This window comes from Antechinus flavipes, chromosome 5, assembly GCF_016432865.1.
Source record: "Antechinus flavipes isolate AdamAnt ecotype Samford, QLD, Australia chromosome 5, AdamAnt_v2, whole genome shotgun sequence".
NCBI lineage: Eukaryota > Metazoa > Chordata > Mammalia > Dasyuromorphia > Dasyuridae > Antechinus > Antechinus flavipes.
Genome location: NC_067402.1, coordinates 36187498 through 36214696, shown reverse-complemented (window position 1 = coordinate 36214696; position 27199 = coordinate 36187498). Strand labels below are relative to the sequence as shown.

Here is a 27199-nt window from a genome sequence, read left to right as displayed (position 1 = left end):
AAAGTAAATTAGTATAATAATACCTATATGGTACGTATCCCATAGGCTTGTAATAAGATTCAAAGGAGACTGCAAACTTTGAAGCATTTTTAAAATGCTGCCAATTATTTCCAAAAGTTGAAAAAGTTTGACTTTTCACTGAATTAAGGAAGGTAGTCTGGTATTAAAGAGGCCAGGATTGCACTGGCAAATATGGGCTCTGGGAAATCTCTACCTTGAGCTTATCTTTAGGCTTTTGTTCAAAAATATAGAGGGAAAAAAACTCAACAGAGAAGTGGGATAATGTTCTGAGCAGTGAGAGCTAAGGACCTTCTTCCTATCTTTCTGGTAGCAGGAGTCATAGAAGGTGTGTGGCTCCCCATATATGTGGCCAAATCCTGTGATCTTCTGATTTCTTGCAGACTCTTAGAGTGGATCCTGAAATGATCCCTTGGATTACCTGGATGGGGAGCCAACCAACATTGTCCTTGAAATAGAGAGCTCGCTGGTCTTTGCGAAAAGCGATGGCGTTTCGGGTGTTCAGACGCTCCAGCTCCTCCCTATTGTTCACCACAAAAATCTGCCCAAAGAAGAGATCAGTGAGGACTCCAGCCAAAGGTTCTCTAGAGCAGAAAGGAAATAGTTGGAAAGGAAACAAAACCCCCAGCCCCAAGGCCTTTGATCAATGGATCCCATTGATCATGACTACTTTCTCGGAGACACTAAGATTTGAGTTTCCACTCTGAAAGTCCATATTGGAAGGAATGATTCATTTGGAAGGGTCTCCACTGGGCCGTTGCTCAGGACTGCCGAGGAGCTTGAGCACAGATTCACCATCAGCCATTGTCATCAAACTAGCCTTACCACGGGCACTCGGGGGTAGTTCGGTCCGTGCTCATATTCCTCATAGGACGGGCTATTCACATTCACGGAGGAGCGACAGAGACATCTCCCCGGAGGTCCAGGAGGTCCTTTTTCCCCTTTGGGTCCAATTATAGATTGTTCTGGAAAACAAAATACCAGGCCACCCTGTTTTACGGCAGACGTCCAAAAAGCTGGTTCCTGGAGACAGCGCACTACGTCTTTAACAGGATGGTTAATGAGAGCCGACATTAATACCCATGTACCTTGTGTGATCTTTACAACAACCCTAAGGAGGAAGGCATTTTGAGCTCTGTTACAAATGGGGAAACTGAAGCAAAGACAGATTAAGTGACTGTCCAGGATCATTCCGCTAGTAAATGTCTGAGGCCGGATCGACTTGAGGCTCCGTGCTCTCTACAGTTTTTTGCCCAGTCAATGGTTACAATGGAAAGAACCTTGGATGTACCTGAGGGAGAGTGACTTTTAAAACTGCTTTAATTTTTAGACTTTTTTGTTTCGATGAAAGCTAGTGTGGTATAGAAGCCAGGACAATCCTGCTGTGACACATGCTGGCTGTGGAGCCCCGGAGGCATTCCACCCCCCTGTTCCAGGCAATATTCCGAAGTACAGAAAAGGTGCCGGTCTACATTAGTGGAGAGAGAAATTCCCTATTCCAATGAAATTCCAAATCCTTCCTACTCCTCTCCCTTAGGATCAACATTTATAAAGTTCCTACTACGTGTTAAGTGCTAGAACATAGGTTTCTGTCTCAAGGATTCCGCCTACATCTGAATCTCACAAAGGCTGTGCAGACATTAGTTGGCAAGGATGAAGACTTCGGCTCAATCCCAAACATACTAAGTGCACCCTGGGCGAGGTATTGTGGGTGCAAAGGCCAAAACAAAGCACTTCTGCCCTCAAGGACCTCCCAGTCTACTGGCAGGACACATCATACACACAGATAATTAATAAAAAGTCACTTCACGAAGGAGAAAGTGCTAACAAAGGGGGATTCTGGGAAGCCACCCTATAAGGGGAGACACTGAATGGAACTTGAAGCAGGGGGTCCAAGGAGACGAGATTAGCTGCAGATGCATCCTAGGCCTACAGAAGCCTGCCGACTTGGGTCCAGAAATTAGCCCCCCATGAGCCCCTGGGAGGGGGTGGGCAGCCAGCACTCATGGCTTCACCAACACGCTGTGGGAGTCCAGACAGGAACTTGACCCCAAATGGTCCCTCCAGGACCCCAGGTTAGTTGGGACACAGGGAGAAAACCAATGCTCCCAAGTGTCCATGGAGTCGAGGAGGGGAACGGATCACGGGCAGCGGATGCCCCCTACCTGAAGCTGGTTCTCCTGGGGGCCCAGGTTTGCCAGGAGGTCCGGGCCGGCCAGGTGGACCTGTCACTCCAGAGTCGCCCTTCGGTCCCTGGTGGGGAGGAAAGTGCGGGGTGTTAGGCTTTTTGACAGGTCAGCTGAACTCTACGCTCCCAACTCCACCATCTCGCACTCAGTCCCAGAACAAGAGAGAGCAATCTGCAGCAGGAAACCACGAGGCTCTTGTGAGAGAGGGGGTCTTTTAAGAGAGAAGGTGGGAGGCTCCTGAACCCACTTTATTTTACTAAGAATGAAGAAAAAAGAGATTTGGAGAGGTCACGTACTGGGAAGCTTTTTCCTAGTCCTTGTGAGCTTCCAGTGTCCTCCTCTGCTACAATCCCCCCAACAACCAGCGTGTAACACCCCCCTTAACAGCTGGGGGGCCCAGTGGCTCAAGTATTGGACCTGAAGTCAGGAAGATCTGGATTCAAATCCAGTCTCAGACACTTAGTTGCTGTCACTTACCTGTTTGCCTCAGTTTCCTCATCTGTAAAATGGGATAATAATAGCACTCACCTTGGAGGATCAAATGAGGTACTATTTGTAAAGCACTTGGCACAGTGCCCGGCACATAGTAGGTACCATATAAATGCTTTTGATTCTCTCAACCAAACAACATGAATGGAACCACCAGATCACCGTGTAATGTGAGTGTTCAGAGAAGGTCGTTCACATGGGGGGCAAAAGGGAAAGGTTTTGTGGGGGCTGAGAGTCAGCTGGGCAAAAAGAGGGAGACTGTTACAGAGCAAGTCGCACAGGGACGGAAGAGGGGGACCACGAGGAGACAGTGACCAGGCCCAGGATGGAGTCCCCGGACCTCGGCCAGCTCTGGCTCTGCTGCCTGTAACCCAAGGTCAAACGCCACTTCTCAGATCCTCAGTTTCTTCGTCTGTAAAATGAGTGTGAGAATCCCTGCCCCGGCCCTCATGGGGACCCCGAGAGGTTCAAATGTGAAAGAGTTTTTGTGGGAAGGAGGAAGAGCCCCAGCCTAAGGACAAAGCTCCTCTCTGAGCCAACATTACATCATCTGTAAAGGAAGTCACTGAACGGACCATCTCCTCCACAGTGGGGGGAGCAGAGTGCTGGCAACCCTAGGGCTCCCAGGGCCGTCACAGCGCGCTAACAAGTCCCCAAAGTCCAGCAGGAGGCGGCGGCCAGACCCGCGCCCCTCAGACCTCCACGGCCCAGCCCCAGTGCCCCTCGCGTCTGCCGCCCACCAAGGAGAAGGAAGAGCTTAAGGGAAAGGACTAAAACCAACAATCCGACCACTGGCAAAGGCTACGGTGGCCCGTGCATGAGAACGGCACCAGGGCGCAGGGCCACGGCCCGTCTGCTCTAGTTCCCAAAGTCCTCTCCAAGGACACAGTTCTACAGGGCTCGCACTCAAGCGGCCGCACGAGGAGCCGTGCACACGAGGCGGACGCTGGGCTCGGTGCTTCCTATCACTGACCGGGGTGACCCAGAGGCCTGTGCCGCAGAACGGCCATCAGTGAGCAGCAGCTGCCAAGGGCCAAGTACACGTGTAACGGGAATCCCCTTCCCCGAGTCAGTCGCTTTACAAGCCTGACTTTTCCCATTTTCCTACAGGACAGAGACGACTACTTTTATAACACCAAACCTCAAAAAGGCTCGTGCAGCACGGAGCTCTGGTGTGTGTGTGTGTGTGTGTGTGTACAGATATATATATAAAACTATAACTATACACACACACACACACACACACACATAGACCTATATATATATGAATGAGATTTCCCAAGTACCCGCACCTTGGCCTTGTGTCCAGAGCCCGAGACTTGGTGAACGAAGCAGGGCTTGTTTCCTCCCTGTAACCCAGCCCTCGGCCAGGCACTAATCACCTTTAGGGTCTAAGCAGGACAGTGATTGATGCCCCCCGTACCTTTGGCCTGGATTCCCTGCCCACAAGCCAGCTTTGGCAGGCTGGCCCTCCTGATGAAATACAATCCCCCAGCCCCGAAGCAGCCCCTTCCCCGGGCCCCCTCCCCGTCAAGCCTGAAGGAGTGACTTTCCTCCTCGGGAACGCGGCCCCTTCTTTGGGGTTCCTGGCCCATCTCAAGTCTGGGGGGATTTGGGTTCTTTTTAAAATCTTGGGGAGAGAGAGGTCCCGATTCAGTCTCACTCTAAGGCTCCTTTCGGAGCTGGAGCGTTCAATGAGATCACCAAGATGGGTCTCGAATGAAAGGAAATCACACCTTCTTAATATAGCTACTCAGGGGCTTTTTTTAGCCAGCAATGCGAGCTAGCTCCAGGACGGGAAGCGGGGCGGGGGGAGCTGGCTGCCACCCCTGGTTCCTGCCCAAACAGCCCCTGACCACTTCCCAGTTAGATAACAGGGAAGGTCTCCGCGAACACACTCGCGCCACCCAAAAAACGGGCTTTCCTGGGACGTGTGAGTGACGGGAGGAGTCACTCCTCCCTCTGGGTGCCCACCTTCAGGCCGCGAGGTCCTGGGCTCCGGAGGCAGAATAAAGCAGCTTCTTAGACAAAGCCAACGAAGGCCGATTCTGCAAATTTGTGCCCAGGCTCCTTCCCATCGCACCTCGCCCTCCAGAGTAAGAGGGGATGGAAGGGAGAGAAAGAGAGATTTCACTGACTGAAAAAATAAATTAAAAACTTTGAAGACTTTCTCAAGGGGATCACAAGAATGAGGTCCCCTTCCAGGCTGAATTAGAGAACCTCCATTTTTGTTTTGGTCTGAATCTGGGGTTTCCTCACATGGGGACTTGGAAAGCTTCCTCTCCTCCCCGGTGCAGACTGGCAACCCTTGGAGGACTTGGGCAGGGCACCGAGAGGCGCACGGACGGCACACGGCAATGGGAAGCGAGGTGCCCCCGGCTACAGATTATGGTGCTCGTGGACCTCTGGTTTCTCTACAGGGCAAACTGCCATAACTAAGAGCCTTTCTTCTTTCAGACTTCTCAGAGCAAGCAAACGTGACCTCGAAATCTCACATCCACCCTCAGAAGCACGAGCCCATGGGGGTCTTCGCTGCCAAGGAAGGCCCGGCCCCAAAGGAAGCGGCTCAGCCCATCAGCCCGCTGCCCCTGGGCAGGGGCCGTGAGCACATTGGGGAACGATGGGAACCTTTCCCGGGGACGATGATTTCACTTGACTCGTTTGCGAAGAAAGCCCCCAAGAACAGCACGGCCCGTGAGGTCACGACCGAACAACCCCCACAGCAAACATGGGGCCCCCAAGAAGGGGCCCCCCGAGACGCCGCGCGGCCTGGCGGAATGAGGATTCAGGCCAGAAAGCCTGGTTCGGATTCTCACTTTTCTCCTTTCTCCCAGGCGACATGGCCCATCTCACACAAGATTTACAAGTGATGTTTAGGATAGGAGCCGGCGTGCCAGCAAGACGGTGTGAACCTCAACCAGGACAGCCGTGGCTCTTCCCAGCAGCCGTGGCTCCGAGACGATTCCCACAGGCTCAGGTTGGAAACTGCCATCCGCGCCCCGAGAGCCACGAGACCGAATGTGGCCCGGAACTCCGCATTTTCATTTGGGGGCATTTCCCCTTTTTCTTCTCTTTGGTGGCTTTTCCCTTTTGTTCTGATTTTTTCCCCCAACATGACTCATATGGAAATATATTAAAAATTGATTATACACGAATAACTTATATCAGATTGCTCACTATCTTGGTGGGGTGGAGGCAAGGGAAGGAGGGAGAAAAAATGAGAACCCCAAATCTCACCAAAAATGAATGTCGAAAACCATCACATAACTGGAAAAACAACATGTCATTAAAAGAAAAGAAAACAAAGCAGCCAACCGAGAGTGAACTTAACTTCCCAAACCACAAGCACCTGCACTGACAATGTTTAGACCCCTACTGTATACGGAAGCAAGCAGGGAGCAGTACCAGGATGCTGGGCCTGGACACTTGGCTGTCTGGCCTCAGACACTTAGCGGCTGTGTGACTGTCACTGGGCAGTTACTTTACTCTGTTTTCCTCAGTTTCTTCATCTGTCAAATGGGCTGCAGAAGGAAATGGCAAAGCACCCTAATATCTCTGCCAGGAAATCCCCAGTTGGGACCACCAAGAGTCAGGCTCGACTGAGCAACAACGTCCCGTGCCGAGCACTAGGCGTTCTTTGGTGCCTCCGGGACACGGCCAGAGCTGGCCAGCCCCTACAGTGCTGGGTTAGACCCGTGCCGGAGTAAACGAAGGATGAAGGGCGACTTCACCCCTAGGATGCACGTAGCCATCCCTGGACAGTTTCGGTCCCTCTATGGAAGCGGTGCAACAAGGGGTGGAGCGTCGGGTTGGAAGTCGGGAAACTCAGATTCCATCTCATCTGGGAACTTGGTTTCTGGGTCTTACTCTGCCCAGAGCAGAACCTAATCAGCCTTGGAGGAGGAAGTCTCCACACCTAGAGTGCCACGTGGCTGTTGGTAGGGTTCTCTTGCTTTGGGGCAGCCACGGGAAGAGCCAAGGGCCCCTCTGCTCATGACGTAATGGGGGTCAGGATGGTCCAAGGGAGTCAGGGACACTGAATTATTTTCCTCCATCTTTCTTTTTTAGCTTTAATTTAGTTTTTATTGGGATTCATATTGAACAGGGACTGCCAAGTCTATAAGCCCAAAGGGCAAAGGGCACTCATTCCAATTCTTTGCTCAACGTAGAGAAGCAAACTGGAAGATTCAAGTTTCAAAACTCTGTTTCGGATTTTCCAGCCCGGTTGTCCGATCTGTCTGTGAATGTACCTGGAAACTCAGTCTGCCTTTTTCTGCAGAGGCAAAACTGAGACAGGCTAGCAGGGAGTGCCGAGACCTCCTAGCCTCGGGATATGGAAAGGCCTGATGGAAGGGCTGGGGCTGGCAATGGAGGACGACTCCTGCCCACCCTTCTCTTCCAAGGACCTTTCAACTCGATTGATTTTAGATGGATGGGAAACCTGAGAGTCATCACCACACAGAAGGCAGGGCAGCCAGCCTAGGAGTCAGAAGCCTTGGATTGGAGCTCCAGCTCCGACATTTAGGAAGAGTTCGGCCCGAGCAAAACTTTTGACCTTGGCTTACCCATTTACAAAATAGAAAAGCAGGGGCAGCTGGATGGTGCAGTGGGTAGAGCACCAGCCCTGAAGTCAGGACTTGAATTCAAATCTGGCCTCAGACACTTAATACTTCCTAGCTGTGTGACCCTGGGCAAGTCACTTAACCCCCATTGCCTCAGCAAAAAAAAAAAAAAACCCAAAACTCAAAACCAAAACAGAAAAACAAAGTAGAAAAGCATTTTGTAAGCTTTTAAGTACTGTTATCCATGTAAGCTATTATAAGGTGAGCTGGTGTGGTGGAATGGTGGAAAGGAACATGCATTTATTAAGTACCTACTATATATGAACATGCATTTATTAAGTACCTACTATATATGAACATGCATTTATTAAGTACCTATTATATATTAGGTGCCAAGCTAGTACTTTGACCTTTTATCCATATCTGATGAGTCAAAATGCATTTGGAGTTAAAAGAACCGGCTTTCTGTTAGAGCTCTACTACTTACTACCAACCAACCTTATAACTTTGGGCAAGTCCTTTAAGTTTGAAATCCCATGATTTTTGTCTATTATTAGACTCCAAAAGAACAACCCCTTTAAAGAACAACCTGTTTAATGGATTGTTCAGAAAACAGCGGGCACAAACTTAGGCCTGTGAGCTCAGTCCTGTGGAATGGACGTTTGTAAGGGAAACCCCAAGGTGGGTTAGGCCAGCCGGAACCCCAAAAGGGACATACCCCGGGCCCTCCCTTCAACTCTGCAGGGCAGAGTTCCTGCCCCTTCCCCACCACAGCTCTGTAACTGTGAAACTCCCTCACAGGAGCCGTTCTGAAGGGCTCACCCCGGAGAAAGCGGGCCGGCTAATGACCAAGAAGGGACACTTCTCCCTTACTCCTGGTGATGAGAGAGAGAAAGATGGAGAGCCAGAGACATAGATGGAGACACAGGAGACACCAAAGGGGACACCAAGGGGGAGGGGCCCGAGCACGATCCCATGGCCGCGTGCACCAGGGAGCCGGCAGGTTCTCCCTTTGTTACTATGGAACTTCTTTATCCCGGCTCCCAGCGGGGAGGACAGATAATCAGCTTCCGAGTCTGGCCACTGGTAGAGCCATTTCTCAGAGCCCAGTCCTTCCCCAAGTGAACAATTTATAAAGCTGAAGGAAGAACAGCTTTGAACCAAAGTTAAAACAAACCAACCCAGAACACCAAGAACTCGCCCGTCTGAAACGGGGCGGGACCGCGGACATCCTAAAGCTTTCAGCAGATCCCGGCGTCATGAATGTGTTCTCCCGACCCCGGGTTCTAGCTCCTCGGCACCGGCAACGTCCCCCTCCACCCGATGCTGCTTAAACGCGTCCCTCCTTTGCGCTCGAGCACCCTCGGGCCAATTTACCGTTCCTAGTGCCTAATACCGCACGGGGCAAAAAGTCGGCGCTTAATAAATGCTCGTCAAAGAACGAAGGGACCACGGGGAAACGTTGCTGTTCCTCTGGCCGGGCTCCTCCAGATTGCAACCTGATGAGAAGTGCCTCGGTGGCCTGAGCCTTCTCAGCCATTCCCACCGGGTTGGGGGTGTGTGCCCATTATACAGACTGCAAGATCACTAAAGCCGTAGAGCCCGGCCAAGTCCTAGGCAGCTGTTTCATTTAAAAGCTAGTGCTTCCGCAGCTTCATGAATACTTACAGGTGCTACATTATTTTGTCCTCACAACAACCCTGGCTGTGGTTACTAATTAACTCCATTTAACAGAGGAGAAACTGAGGCACGTGCAAAGCCGGTCACTCTCTAAGGCCACAATGAAACCAGGTCTTCCTGCCTCCCCAGCCAGGTCCCAGCCAGGTCTAGACCCGAATCCAACCGTAGGGCTCGGTCCCTTTCAGTTCTAACATCTGGGAATTTTGTGAACTAATCCCTTCTCTCAGAAGGCGTCAGAAAAAGGGGCAGAAATGGGTCGTGTCATTAACTGGATCTGGCAGAAAATGGACTTGTCTCTTACAGAGACAAAGGGGCAGCCTCCCCCGGAAGCCCTCTAATTTACTACAGAACCCAGAAGGTAGAAAGGACAGTTTTGTTTCCATGCCTCAAGAGATGGGGCAGAAGAGCAGACTGTAAAAACTAGCAAATATCCCTTTTTAAATTTAATGATAGTAAAAATATTTTTATCATAAACCAAAAGATTCTTTTATTAATTTAAAAAATCTTTTGTTTTTTATTATAGCTTTTTATTGACAGAGCATATGCATGGGTAATTGTAAAAATAATTTTTAAAAGAAAACTTGAGGAAGGAGGAATGTGGCCCACCAGACATGTGGTCCACTAAGACATTTAGCTCTTCATGAGGGCAGAACAGCTGGTAAGCTCTGCTCACTTCTCTCCTGGTGGACAGAGCAGCAGCTGTAATAGCTCTCTATGTGAGGGGAGGGGTGAGAAGATATCTGGGGGTGGTTGGGCAGAGAGGGGTGGTCGTATTTGGTTTAAAGCCAGGAGATTGGCCTGGGGACCCACCCATGGGACCAAGAGGACTCCATCTAAGTCTGATATTTTTGTGCTTTTTGTATAATCCTTTTAGGGTCATCATTAAGAATTATGCCCTCTATCCACAGGAGTTATTTGTATATTTGGATGTCTGCACAGACCTAGACAGTTTCCCCCAAATCTTATTAAATTAAATTATTAATATTATTAATTTACTATTTATTATTGAATTAAAATCCCTATCGGTCCCAGGTTCAATGGTGTCCCTCAATAACAGAGCTGCTCAGGATGAGGCAGCAGTCTGCTCTGCCCCCAGATCCCTTCCAGGGACCCATGTAAATATTCTGGCCAAGGAAAGGAGAGAATAAGGAAAAAAAATACCTGGAGAGCTCGTGATTTACACCAAATCGACCCTTAGCTGGAAAATTAAAGCAAAGAGCCCTGGGCTGATGCCTTCTGAGTCAAGGTCAAATCCTTCCTTGACCATTTACTTCTTGTGTGGCCTCCCACACAACAGCATCAGTTTTCTCATCTGTTAAATGAGGTTGTTGCCTTAATGACCTCTAAGGTTCTGTCCAGCTTTAAATCCATGATCCTCCAAGGCCCTCAGTTTCCCCTTTTGATTCACTGAAACCAGGCTTTAGTGACCCAAAACGTCCATTGGACTCCTCTGGTCTGATCCATTTCTAACTGCCCTCTCCCTACCTGCCTGCAACCCAAACAGCCCATGGCAGGAGATGACCCAGTCCGTGATGGATAATGATATTTTCCTTTCTTTCTCAAACCAGCTCAGTTGTGTGTGTGCCCATTATACAGACTGCAAGGTCACTAAAGGCAACTGAAGGGAGGAGGTAAAACACGGGGCCCTTACTTGCTTGCCTCGTTTTCCTGGTCTTCCTGTAGGTCCCCTGGGTCCTGACGTACCAGGCTCTCCCTTTGGACCCATTTCTCCCTGCAGAGAAAAAAGAGAGGGATGAGAAACATCAGGGAAGGAGGAAAGGCACTTCTAGTCAACTGGATTCTATTCAGTAGAACATTTATTCCAAACTTAATATTCACAGAGAAAAGGTGGAGGTGGATGGCGGGGTATGGATAAGGATGATGAGGGAGAAGGAAGTCTGGGCAAAGAAGGCCTGAGCAGTGGCTGAAGCCGAGCAATGGATTCCCTCTTCTCCCGGAGCCCGGCCAAGATAGAGGAACGTGGGTATAAGACAGGAAAATGTCTGGGCCCTATTTGCTTACTCTGTAACCAAAGCATATGCTCAGAAGAAGCTGAAAAGAACCACAAACACTCAGGAAAGAATTTTATCAGAGCATCCTTCTCTTACTCTCGATTTCCCCGTTTTTGTCCCAGGAACTTCATCTGTGGGTCTGGAACAATCCTTGTCAGGCCCACAGTGCTCTATCCGAGCAGGGTTCTGGAGTGCTAGTGACTCTAGATTAAACCCTCTGTTAGATCTCTCTACACAATTGTTTTCCTTCCCTTAAATCCCAATTATTTTGGGTGCTACCTCCTTTCCATTTTATTTTCATGGAACTTTGGTGGGGTTACATTTTCCTGACTTACGGCCAGAAGGCGGGTATGGGGGGATTACAGCACACGAGCAGCGATGACTCGTGTGGAAGGAGTAGATTAAGAAACATGGTAAAGAAAATGGGTGATAGGAAAGGGTGGTGGGTGGGTGGGTCACGTAACAAGAAAGAAGGCGAGATGACAGACGGATGCCCGAGTGCCATCGCTGGTGCCCTTCACACGGAAAGGTCTCCCGAGCTGGATGGATGTTCTTGGGAGGATTTATGGGGGGAGACGGACGAGATCTGTCCCAGAGTCGGCTGGGTGTGGCCATATGGTCTCACGGTGAGTATTTTTCATTAAAAGTCATGAAGAAAGCAAGTGGAAAAATATCCCTAACTGAAGATCTGCCAAATGTACCAACTGCAAAAATTCAGCAAAACCTTAAAATATCCCATTTCTCCCATTAGGCCTTGCGTCTCTCCCCTACTTCCACTCAAGACTCCCTATGTCTGACTGCTTGTTATTATTTTTTGGACACGTCTACTAGGTGACAGCAAGTTCATCCGTTCTCTACAGGGCTAAATGCCCTGCCAAGGCCTACTGATTTATAATTACCATTGGAAAGACAAAGGGCATTTGTCAGAGGTCAGGCCAGAGCACACAAGGCAAACAGCTGCCCCAATATTTATCAAGCTTGTGTTTTTGACATTCAGAAACCTGATAGAAATCCCCAGCAAGAACCAGCATAAAAGAACAATGTATTTAAAAAAAAAAAAAAAAACCCAATCTTATACAGCTGAAATCAGTTTCTGTTAAGTGTAGATGATCCCTGAGTTTATTCCTTGCTAGGTATTATGTATCCTCCCTTCCAACCGGCTCTCCCCAAATCCCTGAGTTCCTGCCCTTCCCCACTCCACCATTAGCTTTAGATAAAAGGGAGTGAGATAATTCAAACAGATAAAAGTTAAATTTGTTGTGAAATTAAAGACATTTAAATATCATATCCTTATCCCCTCCTCCTCCCTTAAATGTTTTAAAATTCCTATTTAAACTAAATTAGGCAGCTGTCTAAGAAGTAGTTCAAATAAAAGGCTTATTTGATTTTTCCATAACATCTGAGGCTCCTTTGTAAGGGGTCTGTGGGGCAGTGAGAGGAAAGAGCATAGGGGAAAATATGTCAAGTATCTTACTTCTCATTGCCCCACAGATCCCTTACAAACAGGATGAAAAGTGACCTTTTTAACCCAGAATAGTAGTCAAAGGGAAACGGTCTGGGGGGACTGTCCCCTCTGGAAACTCCCTGGCCTCTGCAAAAGTTCTGTGCCAGCACACACACACACACACACACACACACACACACACACACACACGTGTTATTTATATTTTTATGTAACTATCCCTAGGACTCGATTAGTACAAATTCCTGCAATCCGACCCTGCCTTTCTCCGACCGGAAACAGCCAGCATTTTCTTGATCTAATTTCTCTCCCAAGACTCAATTATGGGGATCATATATAGCCCTGTCTTAAAGGAGCATGTCCAAGGATGGAAGAGAGCATTCTTTAAATTGCAGGGGTAATTACCGGAGCGAGCGGGGAGAGAGCCGTCCCACCGGCTCTCCCATTTTCTCCCGGCTGCAATGAATTGAATTCTCTCTAGAATTATTTAACCTAATAAGAAGGAAAGTTTTTTTTTTTTTCATGTTATCAAGGTGATGATGAAATATAATATTTTCTCCAATATATGACAGCCCTGCCAGCGAGATGGGAACAGTATAAAAATGTGCTAGAATTCTGAAAATATGGAAAATTGGGAGCTTACAAAAAAAACGATTCTATCAGCCTGTCTTAAATACGAAGGGGATGAAATTTAAGCCCCGAATCAGTCTCTCCATTGTCCTTCCCCAGAATCCAGAGGCAACATCTTACGTTAGGAGAGAACAGCGCCCATGGATCTCCCCCCTTTCCCCTCCCTGCTTCCTCGGACCTTCTAGTACTTACTTTCTGTCCCAGCATCCCAGGAAGGCCCGGAAAACCCTGCCAAGAGAACAGAGGTGAGAATCAAGTGCGGAAGGGTGATTATCTACGTCAGGTGTGGAGGGAGCCAGCTCCCATGAGGCTTTTCAAACTGCAGCCTCCCCCGTCAATCAGGCCGGGGCACAGCTGCTCCCCCATCTGGCTAATCGCCCCAAATCATTACCTTTTCTCCTTTGGGGCCCAGGATGCCCTGGTCACCTTTGGAGCCCTGGGAGAAAAGCATAGGAGAGACAGGTTACCTTAACGTGTTAACGGGAAAGAATCCCAGAACCCTAGAACTGAGGTCCGGAGAAATGAGCTAAATGACTTCCCAAGGGTCACAGCCAGTAAGTGAGCACGGTAGGATCTGAACTCAGGTCTCCAGACCCAGACTGAAGGCTCTAACTTCTACTCCACATTCAAACACGTTGGATACTGAGCCGTAAGAGCCCGGTCCCTCTGCCCTGGGCTATCTCTCCGACTTTGGCCAAGCCAGTTTCCCCTCCTGGGAAACCTCCTCGGTACCTCAGTTTCCACATCTGCACAGGAGTCGGACACAACCGCCTCCAAGTTCCCTTCCAGCCCACAGCCCATGATGCTGGGGCTCGGTCCCTCCTTCAGAGAATAAGGAGGAGAGAGCCGCCCTGCAAGCCCAGGCCCCCCCACAGCCCCCAGCTCCCCCCTGAGTTCAGTGTCTGGCCACAGCCCAGAACTGCCCCCCAGGATTTTGCTGTATGTGATCTTGGTGGGAGCAGGAGAATGGATGCTCTGGAGGATGGAGAAAAGGCCAGACCACTTGGGTACCTGAAAGAGGTGGGAATTGAGGGAAGGTGGGATGTCAGCTCTGCCTCCACCTGCCTTTGGGGGGGCCGTGGTGGGAGAGGCCATCGGGCCTCAGTGCCCGGGCTCCCCCGGCTCATAAGTGTCCTAGCTGCCCCCTCCCCTGCTTTTTGACTGGGCTGAAGACCCGGGTGGGCTTCAGGCCTAGCAGACACTTCTCCTTCTCCTTCTCCTCTGCGAGCAATCGCCCCTTGCCTCTGAAGGAGGCCCGAGGGGTCAAATGGCTGGAAGGGGGGCTGCCCTCTGAGGGGGCCGTTCCCAGATGAGCCTGGCTGCCCCGGGCGTGGTGTAGAGGGGCTTCCTGGAAGCTCAAGATTAGCTTTTAATCACTTTTTACTTTCTATGTGCTGCAAAGCTGGGCCGCTTGTCAGAAAGGAACACTCAAGTGTAGCTGAGTGGAAGGAGCATTTCACTGATTCTCCTCAGAGCCTGGGGGAGAGGGATGGGAAGAGGCACTGTGGGCCTGAAGGCCACAAGAAGGGCGATTATCCGCAGCCCTGGGGCCCGAGGCTGGGAGGGGAAGGAGGGGAGCCGTCCCCGACCCAGTCGCTGCTAACAAACCCGGCTGCGGCTCAGGCCTGGGGTCCCTGGATGGGCTGTGTTTTTGCTAATAAGCAGAGTCCTCCTCCCCCTCCTCATCACCACTGCAAGGCTGAGTGTGCAAAGTGTGTTACCAACAGTATTGCTCTTTATCCTTCCAACAGCCTTGGGAGGTGGGCACCGTCATCGTCCCCAGTTTACAGATGGGCAAACCGAGGCAGAGCCTTTAAGTGATTTGCTCAGGGTCCCCCAGCTCTCAGGTGCTAGCATCTCCTGGCTCCCCCGCTAGGCCATTATGGTCATGGTGACGGATGTACTGGGCAAACACGGCCTGGTCCATCCATCCAAGGAGAAAGGAGGGAAGGAAACAAGCATTTACTAAGCTCCTACTGTGTGCCAGACACCGCTAAGGGCTTCACAATGGAAGCTCTCCTCAGCCCTGGAGGGAGATGCTGTTGTGATCCCATTTTACAGAAGAGAAACTAAGGCAGCAAGTGTCCGAGGCTGCATTTGGCCGGCGCCCTGGCCACTGTGCCCCCCGCTGCCTCTGAGCCCACCATCTGACCCTCACCCCAAAAGAACCTTCCTCAGCCTCCCTGTGAGGAGGCTTGGGGTCGTCCCACTGGGGGAAAGGTCGGAAGTGGTGGGGAATGTCAAACAGAATCCGCAGGATCAAGTCCCTCCGATTCTGGAAGGGCTGCCCCCCGGGAGACCTCAGCAGAGGCTGGGTGGCCACTTGTTGGCCACGGAATGGAAGGGGCTCCTCTGGGGCCCCGTGTCCGGCTCCCGTGCCGTCCCTGGTGCTGCGCGGCCCGGGGGCCTCTGCCGCCAGGATTCCGCAGCGCCCCGTCCTGAGCCGGGGGGCTTCCTGGCCAAACGCACCGGCAGGGCGGTGGCAAGGACCCCCTGCCCTGGAGACAAGGGCCCAGGCTCCGCTGACGAGCTGTCGGGCTGAGGGGTGCCGCGTATAAGTAAATGTGATCGACAAAGGCCTCTGCTGACCCCCTCGCTGCCAGCAGGGAGCTTCTCTATCATCGTTCTGAGGAATCGTCCCAGAAGAACCTGGACCTGCCCAGACCGCTGCGGCCGCTCAGCAAGGTCTAGGAAACCAGGGCCCACCCGTGGCAACAAAGGCACCGGAGCGCTTTACAAGCCCAAGCCCGGAGTAGGAAGAGCCGGCCCTTTCCCCACCCACCATGAGCAGGTCCAACAAGGACAGACCAGGAGCTGCAGAATTCCCCCGGGCATCAGTATCTAAGGTGGTGGCAGCATCTGGCTCTCCCTGCCCCCTTTCTTTGTGAGGGAAGGCCCAGACATCGTTATCATTCCTTACACACCCTATTAGGCCATTTTCCAGCAGGGCTTGGTACGAGCCTATGGCTAACTTCCCGGGCCAGGACCCATCTCCCTCACCTGTTCTGGAGCATGGTGCCGGCCAGATGCCAGCTCCTAAAGAAATGGCCGCCCAGCCATCCTCTGCCCTCAGCCTCCCTCCCTCCCTCCCAGCCTCCGCCCTCAGCCTCCCTCCCTCCCTCCCAGCCAGCCTCCACCCTCAGCCTCCCTCCCTCCCAGCCAGCCTCCGCCCTCAGCCTCCCTCCCTCCCTCCCAGCCAGCCTCCGCCCTCAGCCTGCCTCCCTCCCTCCAGCCAGCCTCCGCCCTCAGCCTCCCTCCCTCCCAGCCAGCCTCCGCCCTCAGCCTGCCTCCCTCCCAGCCAGCCTCCGCCCTCAGCCTCCCTCCCTCCCAGCCAGCCTCCACCCTCAGCCTCCCTCCCTCCCTCCCAGCCAGCCTCCACCCTCAGCCTCCCTCCCTCCCAGCCAGCCTCCGCCCTCAGCCTCCCTCCCAGCCATCCTCTGGCCCTCAGCCTGCCTCCCTCCCTCCCAGCCAGCCTCCGCCCTCAGCCTCCCTCCCTCCCTCCCAGCCAGCCTCTGCCCTCAGTCTCCCTCCCTCCCTCCCAGCCATCCTCTGGCCCTCAGCCTGCCTCCCTCCCTCCCAGCCAGCCTCCGCCCTCAGCCTCCCTCCTCCCTCCCAGCCATCCTCTGGCCTCAGCCTGCCTCCCTCCCTCCAGCCAGCCTCCGCCCTCAGCCTCCCTCCTCCCTCCCAGCCAGCCTCCGCCCTCAGCCTGCCTCCCTCCCTCCCAGCCAGCCTCCGCCCTCAGCCTCCCTCCTCCCAGCCAGCCTCCGCCCTCAGCCTGCCTCCCTCCCAGCCAGCCTCCGCCCTCAGCCTCCCTCCCTCCCAGCCAGCCTCCACCCTCAGCCTCCCTCCCTCCCTCCCAGCCAGCCTCCACCCTCAGCCTCCCTCCCTCCCACCAGCCTCCGCCCTCAGCCTCCCTCCCAGCCATCCTCTGGCCCTCAGCCTGCCTCCCTCCCTCCCAGCCAGCCTCCGCCTCAGCCTCCCTCCTCCCTCCCTCCCAGCCAGCCTCTGCCCTCAGTCTCCCTCCCTCCCTCCCAGCCATCCTCTGGCCCTCAGCCTGCCTCCCTCCCTCCCAGCCAGCCTCCGCCCTCAGCCTCCCTTCCTCCCTCCCAGCCATCCTCTGGCCCTCAGCCTGCCTCCCTCCCTCCCAGCCAGCCTCCGCCCTCAGCCTCCCTTCCTCCCTCCCAGCCATCCTCTGGCCCTCAGCCTCCCTCCCTCCCAGCCAGCCTCCACCCTCAGCCTCCCTCCCTCCCTCCCAGCCAGCCTCCACCCTCAGCCTCCCTCCCTCCCTCCCAGCCAGCCTCCGCCCTCAGCCTCCCTCCCTCCCTCCCAGCCATCCTCTGGCCCTCAGCCTCCCTCCCTCCCAGCCAGCCTCCGCCCTCAGCCTCCCTCCCAGCCATCCTCTGGCCCTCAGCCTCCCTCCCTCCCAGCCAGCCTCCGCCCTCAGCCTCCCTCCCAGCCAGCCTCTGGCCCTCAGTCTCCCTCCCTCCCAGCCAGCCTCCGCCCTCAGCCTCCTCCCTCCCTCCCAGCCATCCTCTGGCCCTCAGCCTCCCTCCCTCCCAGCCAGCCTCCGCCCTCAGCCTCCCTCCCAGCCATCCTCTGGCCCTCAGCCTCCCTCCCTCCCAGCCAGCCTCCGCCCTCAGCCTCCCTCCCTCATCCCTTCCCAACCTCCCTTAGCACTTACAAAACCATTTTCTAATGGACCATCTTATTGTCACACTGACCTTTTCCCCTCTGATGCCGGGGTGACCCTGAAAGAAAGCAGAAAGCCTTTTACACCCCGCACCGCCTGCATCTTCTACAATTAGCTCTTGGGTGAAGGACTAGGGCGAGCAATGGCGGTCAGAATTCGGGGTAGGCAGGTGGCTCTGCGGCTGGGATGGGAGGGACCCCCTGTTTTCCCTTGTACGTTCTAGAAGGTGTGATCATGGCTTCCATCGGGGCCTCTTCCCCTTTCTTTTGCTTTCCCGGGCTTCCGGCCGCTGCAGGCACGAGGCTTTTCCCCCTGAATATGACTCTTGTGGACAGTATTGCTGGGGAAGCACTTCAGAACGGGCCAAGAAGCCCCCCAGAAGGAAAGAACTGCAGCTAAAGCCTTTAACAGCAAGTCAGAAATCTCCACAAGGCTTTGTTCATGGCTTGGAGGTGACTGTGGAGCCTGGAGTAGAAGCACTGGCAAGGTTCACAGTGCCGGAAAGGTTTTGGGGGGACGGTCCTGGCAACAGTTCAAGGCTAGATTCTGAGGGATAACTGAGCTAAGGGTAGAGAGATTCATCAACATTAGGGGGGCTATTCAGCGATGTCCTTTGTCCATGACAACCCATGACACTCCCCCCCTTTCTCTTCTCCCTCTATTTCTCTGTCTCTCTTTCTTTCTCTCCCCCAGGTGTCTTTCTCTCTGTCTTTGTCTAGCTGTCTCTCTCTCTTTTTCCCTTTGTGCGTCTCCCTGTCTCTCCTCCCCTCCATCTCCACAGCTCCTCCTCCTCTCTTCCTTTTGTGCATTCCTCTCCCTTTTTCTCTCTCTTTGTATATGTACAGATACATACACATATATGTGAGTCAGAAAACTTTTTACACCCTCCGACCTTGAACAAATGAATGAATGGAAAAAGCATTTGTTAGGTACTTCTCCAGTGCAAAGAACTAAATGTTGGTGATACAAATAAATTAAAAAAAAAAAAGACAGAACCTGTTTTTAGGAACAACTAGCTCACTACCGGGGCTCATATAATTTAAAAATATTATGGATAGAAAAAAACAACAATGAACCTGTCCAAAAAGATATCTGGCAATGGTGACAGTGTTCAAAATAATCTATGAATTCAATAACATAAGAAAGTCTTAGTTTTAAATGGCAAAACAATGAACTGGGAATGGCTGAACACATTGTGGAACATAAATGTAATGGACAGTTTTGTGCTCTGAGAAATGACCAATATGAAAAGTATAAAAAATAAGAAACCTGTTTGACCAAAGAACCAAATGTACACACTGACTATAACTAGGCAAGTAATATAATACTATTTGCTTGTGTTAAACATGAGCTAGCACAGATCCACTGATAACTTAGAGACTCAGAGGGTCATCGAGAATCACAGAGATTAAGTGAGTTTCCCATAATCATCCAGTTAGTAAGTGTCAGAAGTGGGATCTGAGCTTCAGACTTTCTGAAGCAAAGTCTAGGATTCTACCCACTATGCAGTTCTGCTTTCCAATAATGAGAACAGCAACAGCAAAATTCATAAAAATAAAAGAAATAAAAGATCAGTAGATGAAAGAGAGAGAGAAAGAAAGAGATAGAGGGAGAGGGAGCAGCTGATTTGGATGCCATCTTGTTAAAGTTACACTGCGTATTTTTAAACTGCAAATGACAGAAATTTATCAAAATACAGTTGTATTTTTTATTCTCATTTGTTCTTTTGAAAATCTGTTTTTTTGACTTTTAAAGCTTTAGATAATAATAAAAAACTAATAAACACATTTTACCGATGACATTACCCTTTGCTAAACCTTTACCCAGAACTGGGAACAAGTAAACCCAAGGTACTCTTGTTTCCAGGTCACTTTCTGGTGAAGAGGTTAATAAAGAGTGACTGGTATGAATATATCAGGGGAACAGGTAAAAACAAGGCTGGACCCTTCACAAACAGTGTCCCTGAAGAAGTGAGAGCTAATTGGAGGACCAGGATGAAGTAAGAGGGGACCCAATGAACAAACAAGTATCACTAGCCAGGGGCATGAGTACTGAGTGATCTCTTCCCACCAGGCATTCGCCATCAAAGCATAGACTGGAGGCTTTCACATTGAAGCTAGGAAACTGGCAATGAACTTGAGGATCCAAAAGCTCCCGTGATTAGCCCAAAGATAATCCAATGGGAGCTGCAAAGATATCTGGATGCTCTGCCAGCTACATCATGCTAAGGAAGACATTGATTAGGTCTCATCGGTGACATGGGGCTGAACCGTGGAGGAATTACAGTCACAAAGGGGGCTTAGAAAGGCATCCTTAAATCTTGGAGTCCCTTTCTCTGCCTTTATTCTCCCCCTTTCTTCTATTCTGTATTCTGCTATATTCTGCTGCTGTTTATACCCACAGTCTGCCTAGTGTTAACTTTAGACTTTATGGTTTCAATAGATAATTGGAAAACAAAATCGGAAAATGTTCCAGTTCACAAACCTGGGAGCCCACAGGTCCTCTTGTACCTGGTAATCCCATCAAGCCCAAATCACCTTTTTCACCCTGGGGGGAGAGAGAGAGAGAGAGAGAGAGAGAGAGAGAGAGTGAGTTATGTCTCCTACTGGAACCAGCTGTCCAGAGCTATTTGATCATTAGTAAGTAAGGGACCTGGGCAAACTCACCCATGGACAGAGTAGACAGCAACCTCCAGATAGGATTAGAAGCTTGAAAACCTGTCTTTATTTTATTTATTTTGGGGGGGGGGGAGGTTGAGGCAATTGGGGTTAAATGACTTGCCCAGGGTCACACAGCCAGGAAGTGTTATGTGTCTGAGGTCAGATTTTATCTCAGGTCCCCCCAACTTCAGGGTTGATGCTTTATTCACTGCACCATCTAGCTGCCCCCTGATCCTCTTTATCTCAAACCTTCCTTACTTGATCCCTAAAATCCTGTGAAAAGGGGATAAAATCTTTCATTTACTTATGAGAGTTCAGGCTAACAATATAAATATCTTTTCACAAGGCGACAGATCACTGAGTCTCAGAGTTGGAAATCCCCTTCTACATTTCCCCCCACAAATGGCATCTAGCTTTTGCTGAAATCTCTAGTAAGGGGGAACACATGCCCCATCCAATTTGGAAGAACTTAAAAAGGACGCCTGCCCCTTATCCAAAGCCCAAATTCAGCCTTTGGCAGCCACAGTGGCTGCCATATTAATACTTTCTGGATTTCACTTCTAGAATTTTGAGCAAAGCAAAAGATAATAGGATCATAGATTTTAGACTTGAAAGAGAGTTTGGAAGCCCCCTATTCTAACACTCTCTTTATTCAACTGAAGAAACTGAGGCTTTGAGAAGCTGACTTCTTAGAGTCACAGTGAGAACCAGGATTCCAATCCAGCTCCTAGGTATCAAAATGTAGGATCCAAAAGCTCCCGTGAACAGCCCAAAAATAACCCACTGGAAGTTGCAAAGATACGCTGGATGCTCTGCCAGCTACACCATGCTAAGGAAGACATTGATTTGGTCTAATCGGTGACATGGGGCTAAATCAAAATGTAGTTTCAGAGAATATATCTCCAGTTTCATAATGGAAACTAGAAAGGAAGGCACAGAATCTGAGAGCTGAGAAAGTCCTCCACTTCTCTCAAGAAAACAGAATTCCCTTGGCTGAAGTTTACCCCAGAGTTCCTAGAGCAGCTATCTATTGCATTAAGAAGGAAGACCTGTAGATCTCTCTCCTTTGTCCCTCTCAAGTGCTTCTCTTTCCAATTTTGAGGGTTTATTCAAAGATTCTCACACCAACATACCCTTTGGTCTTGTCCAAAGACCCAAACTTTCTTTTTTTCAACTGTCCCTTCCTTTTTGACACCTGCTAATGTAGCCTAACTGCTCTATTTCTATAAGAACCCAGAACCAGTAAGATTTGCAAGGGTAAATAAATGGCTGGTGCTTGACTTGGGGCTTGGGGCAGCACCTAGAGGCGGGGATGGGAGGGCAGAGATTCTCTGCTGTTTGGAGGGTTTCAGAGAAGGAGACCCTGAGCAAAGATCCTTTCTAGAACCTCCCCAGCACTGGGTATACAGTCCCTGCTTAGGCAGTCCCACTGGGGAGCCCATCCCTATGGGGTAAGGTCACATAGATTGGAACACATAATTCCTGACTCTATGGCCCAGTGCTTTTTCCAGTAAATCACGCTTCCTCTCTGCACCCTGGGGCGGGGAGGGGGCACAGCGGCAGGAGACAAGGCAGATAATCTTCCCCCCTCCTCCTCATCCTTCTGTTGGCACCCCAAGCTTTTCTGCATGGCTCCTAGCAGCTGGTGTCCCATCTTCCTCTCCCCTTGTTGATTTAGGGCAAAATGAGGTCCAAGGAGTTCAGCACTTACCTGAGATCCAGTAGGGCCTGGCCAGCCCACAGGCCCAGGCATTCCGGGGGCTCCTGGAGGGCCGGGTCTCCCCTTTAAAGACCAACAACAAGAACCATGACAATGGTTAGTTTCCCTCGGAAGCTGGAGTCCCTTAAAGGTTTCACTTTAACTTTTGAGCTTCACTATAACTGAGGTCAGCATCATGCTTCCCATTTTGTAGATGAGGAAACTGAAGTTCAGAAAAATTAAATGAGTTTCCCATAATCCTACAACTATTAAACATTGGAGGTAGTCTGCAAACCCAAGCACATCTCTGCCGACTGCTCCATGCTGATTTTTTAGACTGTACATGGAATCAGACTATTGAAAAGAGGGGAATTGGACTCTCTTGGAACAAATCTCTGACTCCTCATAACTTACAAAACATCTTTCTGTTTCTGGTTCCCATCTAAGGCAAACTCTTTGGCATGTTCTCCCTGCTCCCAGGTCAACATCTAGCAGAAATTATTATTATTATTAATTTTTTTTTTTGCTGAGGCAATTGGGGTTAAGTGACTTGCTCAGGGTCACACAGCTAGGAAGTGTGAAGTGTCTGAGGTCAAATTTGAACTCAGGTCCTCCTGACTTCAGGGCTGGGGCTCTATCCACTGCACCACCTAGCTGTCCCATAAATTATTAATTTTTTTGTCACTGATTCTTTAATGTCTGGCAGATTTCTCAGAAGAATATTATTCCTTAATTATATTTATTAAAATATAAGATAACAAAGGAAATCAATTATATTGAAATAGTTTGGGATGGAAAATACCATCTGCATCCAGAGAGAGAACTATGGAGACTGAATGTGGATTGAAGCAGAGGATTTTCACCTTTTGTTTGTTTGTTTTTTTCTTTCTCATTTTCCTTTGGTCTGATTTTTCTTGTACAACATGACAAATACAGAAATATGTTTAAAAGGATTATATATATTTAATATATATCAGATGCTTGCTGTCTTGGAGAGGGGGAAGATAAGAGAGAGAGAAAGAAAAATTTGGAACACAAAGTCTTAAAAGATGAATGTGGAATGTGGATATGTATTTGGAAAAATAAAATACTATTGAAAATTTAAAAACAGAAAGTTATCAAAATATTCCAAAAAAACAAGTACACAAACTCCAAGTTAAGAACTCTTGCCATACAAGATGGGCTGATTGCATGCACTTGGAAAATGTGATGGGGAAGGGAGAGAGGGCCTATGGATCTTCAGGAATTTCTGTTTTCACCCAGGAAATCTTCCTACCCTTTTCTTTGGGGGCTCTTCTCAAGGAGACACCATGGGAGGGAGGGAGGGAGGGAGGAAGGGAGGGAGGAAGGAAGGAAGGAAAGAGGAGTGGAGGGAGGGAGAAAGGAAACCCAGAACTTATTTATTTAAAACAGAACCAGAAAAATATACTTACCTTTCTCCCTGGCCGGCCGAGCTCCCCCTGTGGAAGGAAAGGGCAGGTCAGAGGTAGGAGTGTCAGAGTTGTGGCAATGACTTTTTAGTTCACACCCTTGTGTTCTCTGCTTTGGTCACAGATCTAGAATGGCAGGAGAACTCAGCGGTCATCCAGAACCACCTCATCCTCTAACAGATGAGAGGTTCTCAGAGACCAAGTGACGGTCCAGAGTGACACACCAAAGCCTCTGGCCCCCAAAGCCTCCAACCCCCAAGGCTTCTGCCCCCCAAAGCCTCCAAACCCCAAGGCTTCTGCCCCCCAAAGCCTCTGGCCCCCAAGGCTTCTGCCCCCCAAAGCTTCTAGCCTCCAAAGCCTCTGGCCCCCAAGGCCTCTGCCCCCCAAAGCCTCTGGCCCCAAGACCTCTGGCCCCCAAAGCCTCTGGCCCCAAGACCTCTGGCCCCCAAAGCCTCTGGCCCCCAAGGCTTCTGCCCCCCAAAGCCTCCAAACCCCAAGGCTTCTGCCCCCCAAAGCCTCTGGCCCCCAAGGCTTCTGCCCCCCAAAGCTTCTAGCCTCCAAAGCCTCTGGCCCCCAAGGCCTCTGCCCCCAAGACCTCTGGCCCCCAAAGCCTCTGCCCCCCAAGGCCTCTGGTCCCCAAAGCCAGCTTCTCCCTGCTCTGCTTATCCTTTCACAGCATCCAGGTGTTTCAGCAGCATAACTGGAAGGCCAGTGAAAAGCTGAGCCCACCTGTGATTGGCCAGGACCCCTCAGGGCCTTCTCCCTCTGCACCCCAGTAGGACGTCACCAGATAGAAGAGGGGCTGTAAAATCTTCTGGGCCAGATGGGGGTTTCTCCAGTGGAACCAGAGAATACAAGGAGCCTCCCCATTACCGCTTTGCTGTTTGTCCCTGCTGCCGGCTTGTAGTTTGGGGGCAGATTTGCAGCCATATCCCTCCTCACGTCCCTGGAGAAGACTTTCAAGTCTTCTCTGGTAACAGGCCAATGTCTCACCCCCTTAAAGGCCCCAATAGGAGCCAATCTGGCCTTGTCCCCCCCTTCCCCTCAACACACTCACAAACCCTCAGACTCAGACTCTGTCGGCCGCAGGCAGTACTCACTTTCTCCCCTTTGGGTCCTCTCACTCCAGGAGTCCCTGGGGGACCCTACACGAGGGAGAAAATAAAACTCAGTGAGTGTAGGGGACGTCTCCACGCACAGATTCCATCTCCCCCGGAGCTTGTGGATGAGTCAGCCCCAGGACACGTTTGTCACGGAGCAGCCGGACCGGGGAAGAGCCAGGGCTGGAACCAGAAGCCCTGTTGCTCCGCTGCTTTCTGTTGCTGTGACTTGGGGAAGACCAACAACTGTGCTCGATGACCTTTGTGTTTGCAGTGTCCCTCTGAGGCGAGCCGAGAGGCTGAGTGTGGAGGGGGGACGGTGGGGGGGGGGGGCAGTGCCTAGGGGCTTGTGCCGGGCTAAGTGGACACACTTTCCACGATCAGCCCCAGAAAACCCCAAATTCCTCTAGAACCAACTCTTTCTTCCTCTTCCCCGTCTCTGCATCCGCTCGGGTTCCATTCTGGACTTTGTTTTCCCAAGACCGCCATACTGGCCATCCTCACAGACTTCCTGCTCCTACCTCCACCTTTTCCGAGACAGAAACTCTCCCGGGTTTATTTTCCTTCCTGGGCTATTCAGTTTGTGGGTAATACCCAGAGTACCCCCGGCACTGGAAAAGAACCTTTGAAAAGTCATCAAATGACCTTATTTTGGAAAAGAAGGGAGGGCTCCTGTCTCAATGGCTGACCTACCCAACCTTCCCAGGCTGCTTCCAGCCAGACCCTCAGGCTTTGGCTACTGCACACACAAACTCTTCTTGGAGTCCTGGGGCCGAACCTAATCAGCAACAACCTGGGAAATCTTCCTACTCTGCATTATCACCAAAATGCCTTTTTGATTGTGTGATGGTCTGACTCTCCTCACTAAAATGCGGTGATTCAGAACAATTCCCATAGACTTGCAATGGGAAATGTCATCCACATCTAGAGAGAGAACCATGGAGACCCAATGGCAATCAAAACTATTTTCATCTTTTTGTTCTTGTTTTTTCTTTGTGGTTTTTCCCTTTTGTCCTGATTTTTCTTTCACAACATGTTTCAGATGTTAAAAATTCATTGTACGTGTATAATCTATATTAGTTTCTTTGCTATCTTGGAGAAAGGAGAGATAAGTGAGGGAAGAGAAGAAAAAAATGGAATTCCAAATCTTATACAAATGAATGTTGAAAATTATCTTTACCTGTCATTTGAAATATACTATACCATTAAAATAAAAATTTTATAATTTAAAATAAAAATAAAATGGCTTCTCAAAACAGGAGGAGCTGTCCCAGAAAAGTTGGCATTTGTATTCCTTGGGTCAGCCACAAAGCTGAGACTAGCTTTGGCTTAGAAATGAGGAGTCCTGCAGAGCGAGCAATACTACCACTTGTAATGATCCTTCCAAGAGTTATTTTCTGCTCTGTCCATCTGGGAGAGGCCCACTCAGCTAATTGCTTTTTAAAGTCCTCAGAATTGAGTGGTGAGGGGTGAGGGCAGAAATCCATCAAAATTCCCAGCCACATCCTTGAAGTCTGAGACCTTCAGCTACCGTGCTGACTGTGGATTCTCTTTGAATTGTGGGAATGAAGAGATTTGTTCAGGATGGCAAAGAAGTAATCCTTCCCCACCTTCCCCCCCCCATTTCTTTTGGGGGTTTTAATTTCATTCTTAAGGTAGCAGAACAGATCACATTTCTTTTCACAAGGTATATAGGCAACAAGCATTCTAGAATCATGGCTCTAGAACAAGGCTCAAAAACAATCTTTTCTTTTATGTGAACTAGAGTTCTAGAAATATTTGTGTTTTCCTTCATACCAGCTGCAGGTTCTAAGATGTCCTGTGTTTTCTTTTATGTAGGCTCAAGTTTCTAGAACAGCCAGGTTTTCTTTTATTTAAATTACAGGTTCTAGTACATTCTGAAATGCAGCTGACTAAACCACTTTCCCCATCTGTAGCTCTCTCAGGTCACTAGGACACAACCCTCTGGGAAAGTAACTGGTGGAATTTCTCTAAACTCCATTTTATAAATGAGAAAACCGAGACTCAGAAACCAGGCTGCCAGGTCATTCCCTATTCAACTATACAATGATACCCTATTAGATCTAGGATCAAGGGTAAAATCTTCTTTTCAGTTTTTAAATCCCTGAATAATCTGGTCCTTTCCTACCTTTCCAATCTTCTTACACCTTAACCCCCTTGCACATACTCTTCTATTCAATGATGCTGACCCCCTGTCTGACTTCCATCTCTTGGTTCTCACTGTCCCCCAGGTCTGGAACACTCCCCTTCCCATCTCTACCTTCCGGTTATCCTGGTGTTCGCTAAAATCTCATCTTTTACAATTCTTTTTTTAAAAATTAATTGTTTTATTTTTTCTGGTTATAACATATATGTTAACTTTTAAAACACACATTTCTTTATGAATCATGTTGGATGAAAAAAATCAGTACAAAGGAAAAAAACCACAAAAGAGAAAAAAAAGAAAAAAGAAGTGAACATAACATGTGCTGATTTACATTTAATCTCTATCAATCTTTTTCTGGATGCAGATGGTGTTTTCTGTCTAAATGTTATTGTGATTGCCTTGGATTTCTCA

The 27199-nt window shown here is 50.0% G+C and overlaps 1 protein-coding gene across 6 annotated transcripts in view; it reads right to left on the bottom strand.

The window, feature by feature from the left end:
* The window catches only part of COLQ (collagen like tail subunit of asymmetric acetylcholinesterase), a 73305-nt gene that overhangs the window by 9367 nt on the left and 36739 nt on the right, over nucleotides 1-27199 (bottom strand). For 5 of the 6 annotated variants that reach the window (XM_051963125.1, XM_051963124.1, XM_051963123.1 and 2 more), the window contains exons 4-14: nucleotides 24622-24666; nucleotides 23525-23551; nucleotides 22104-22175; nucleotides 20217-20279; nucleotides 17764-17790; nucleotides 13434-13478; nucleotides 13235-13270; nucleotides 10590-10670; nucleotides 2184-2271; nucleotides 844-983; nucleotides 440-559 (exon numbers count right to left, since the gene is read on the bottom strand). In XM_051963125.1, coding sequence (XP_051819085.1) covers nucleotides 440-559; nucleotides 844-983; nucleotides 2184-2271; nucleotides 10590-10670; nucleotides 13235-13270; nucleotides 13434-13478; nucleotides 17764-17790; nucleotides 20217-20279; nucleotides 22104-22175; nucleotides 23525-23551; nucleotides 24622-24666 — 744 coding nt within the window. The remainder of the gene's footprint in view (nucleotides 1-439; nucleotides 560-843; nucleotides 984-2183; nucleotides 2272-10589; nucleotides 10671-13234; nucleotides 13271-13433; nucleotides 13479-17763; nucleotides 17791-20216; nucleotides 20280-22103; nucleotides 22176-23524; nucleotides 23552-24621; nucleotides 24667-27199) is intronic. The other variant, XM_051963122.1, reaches the window with a different exon arrangement.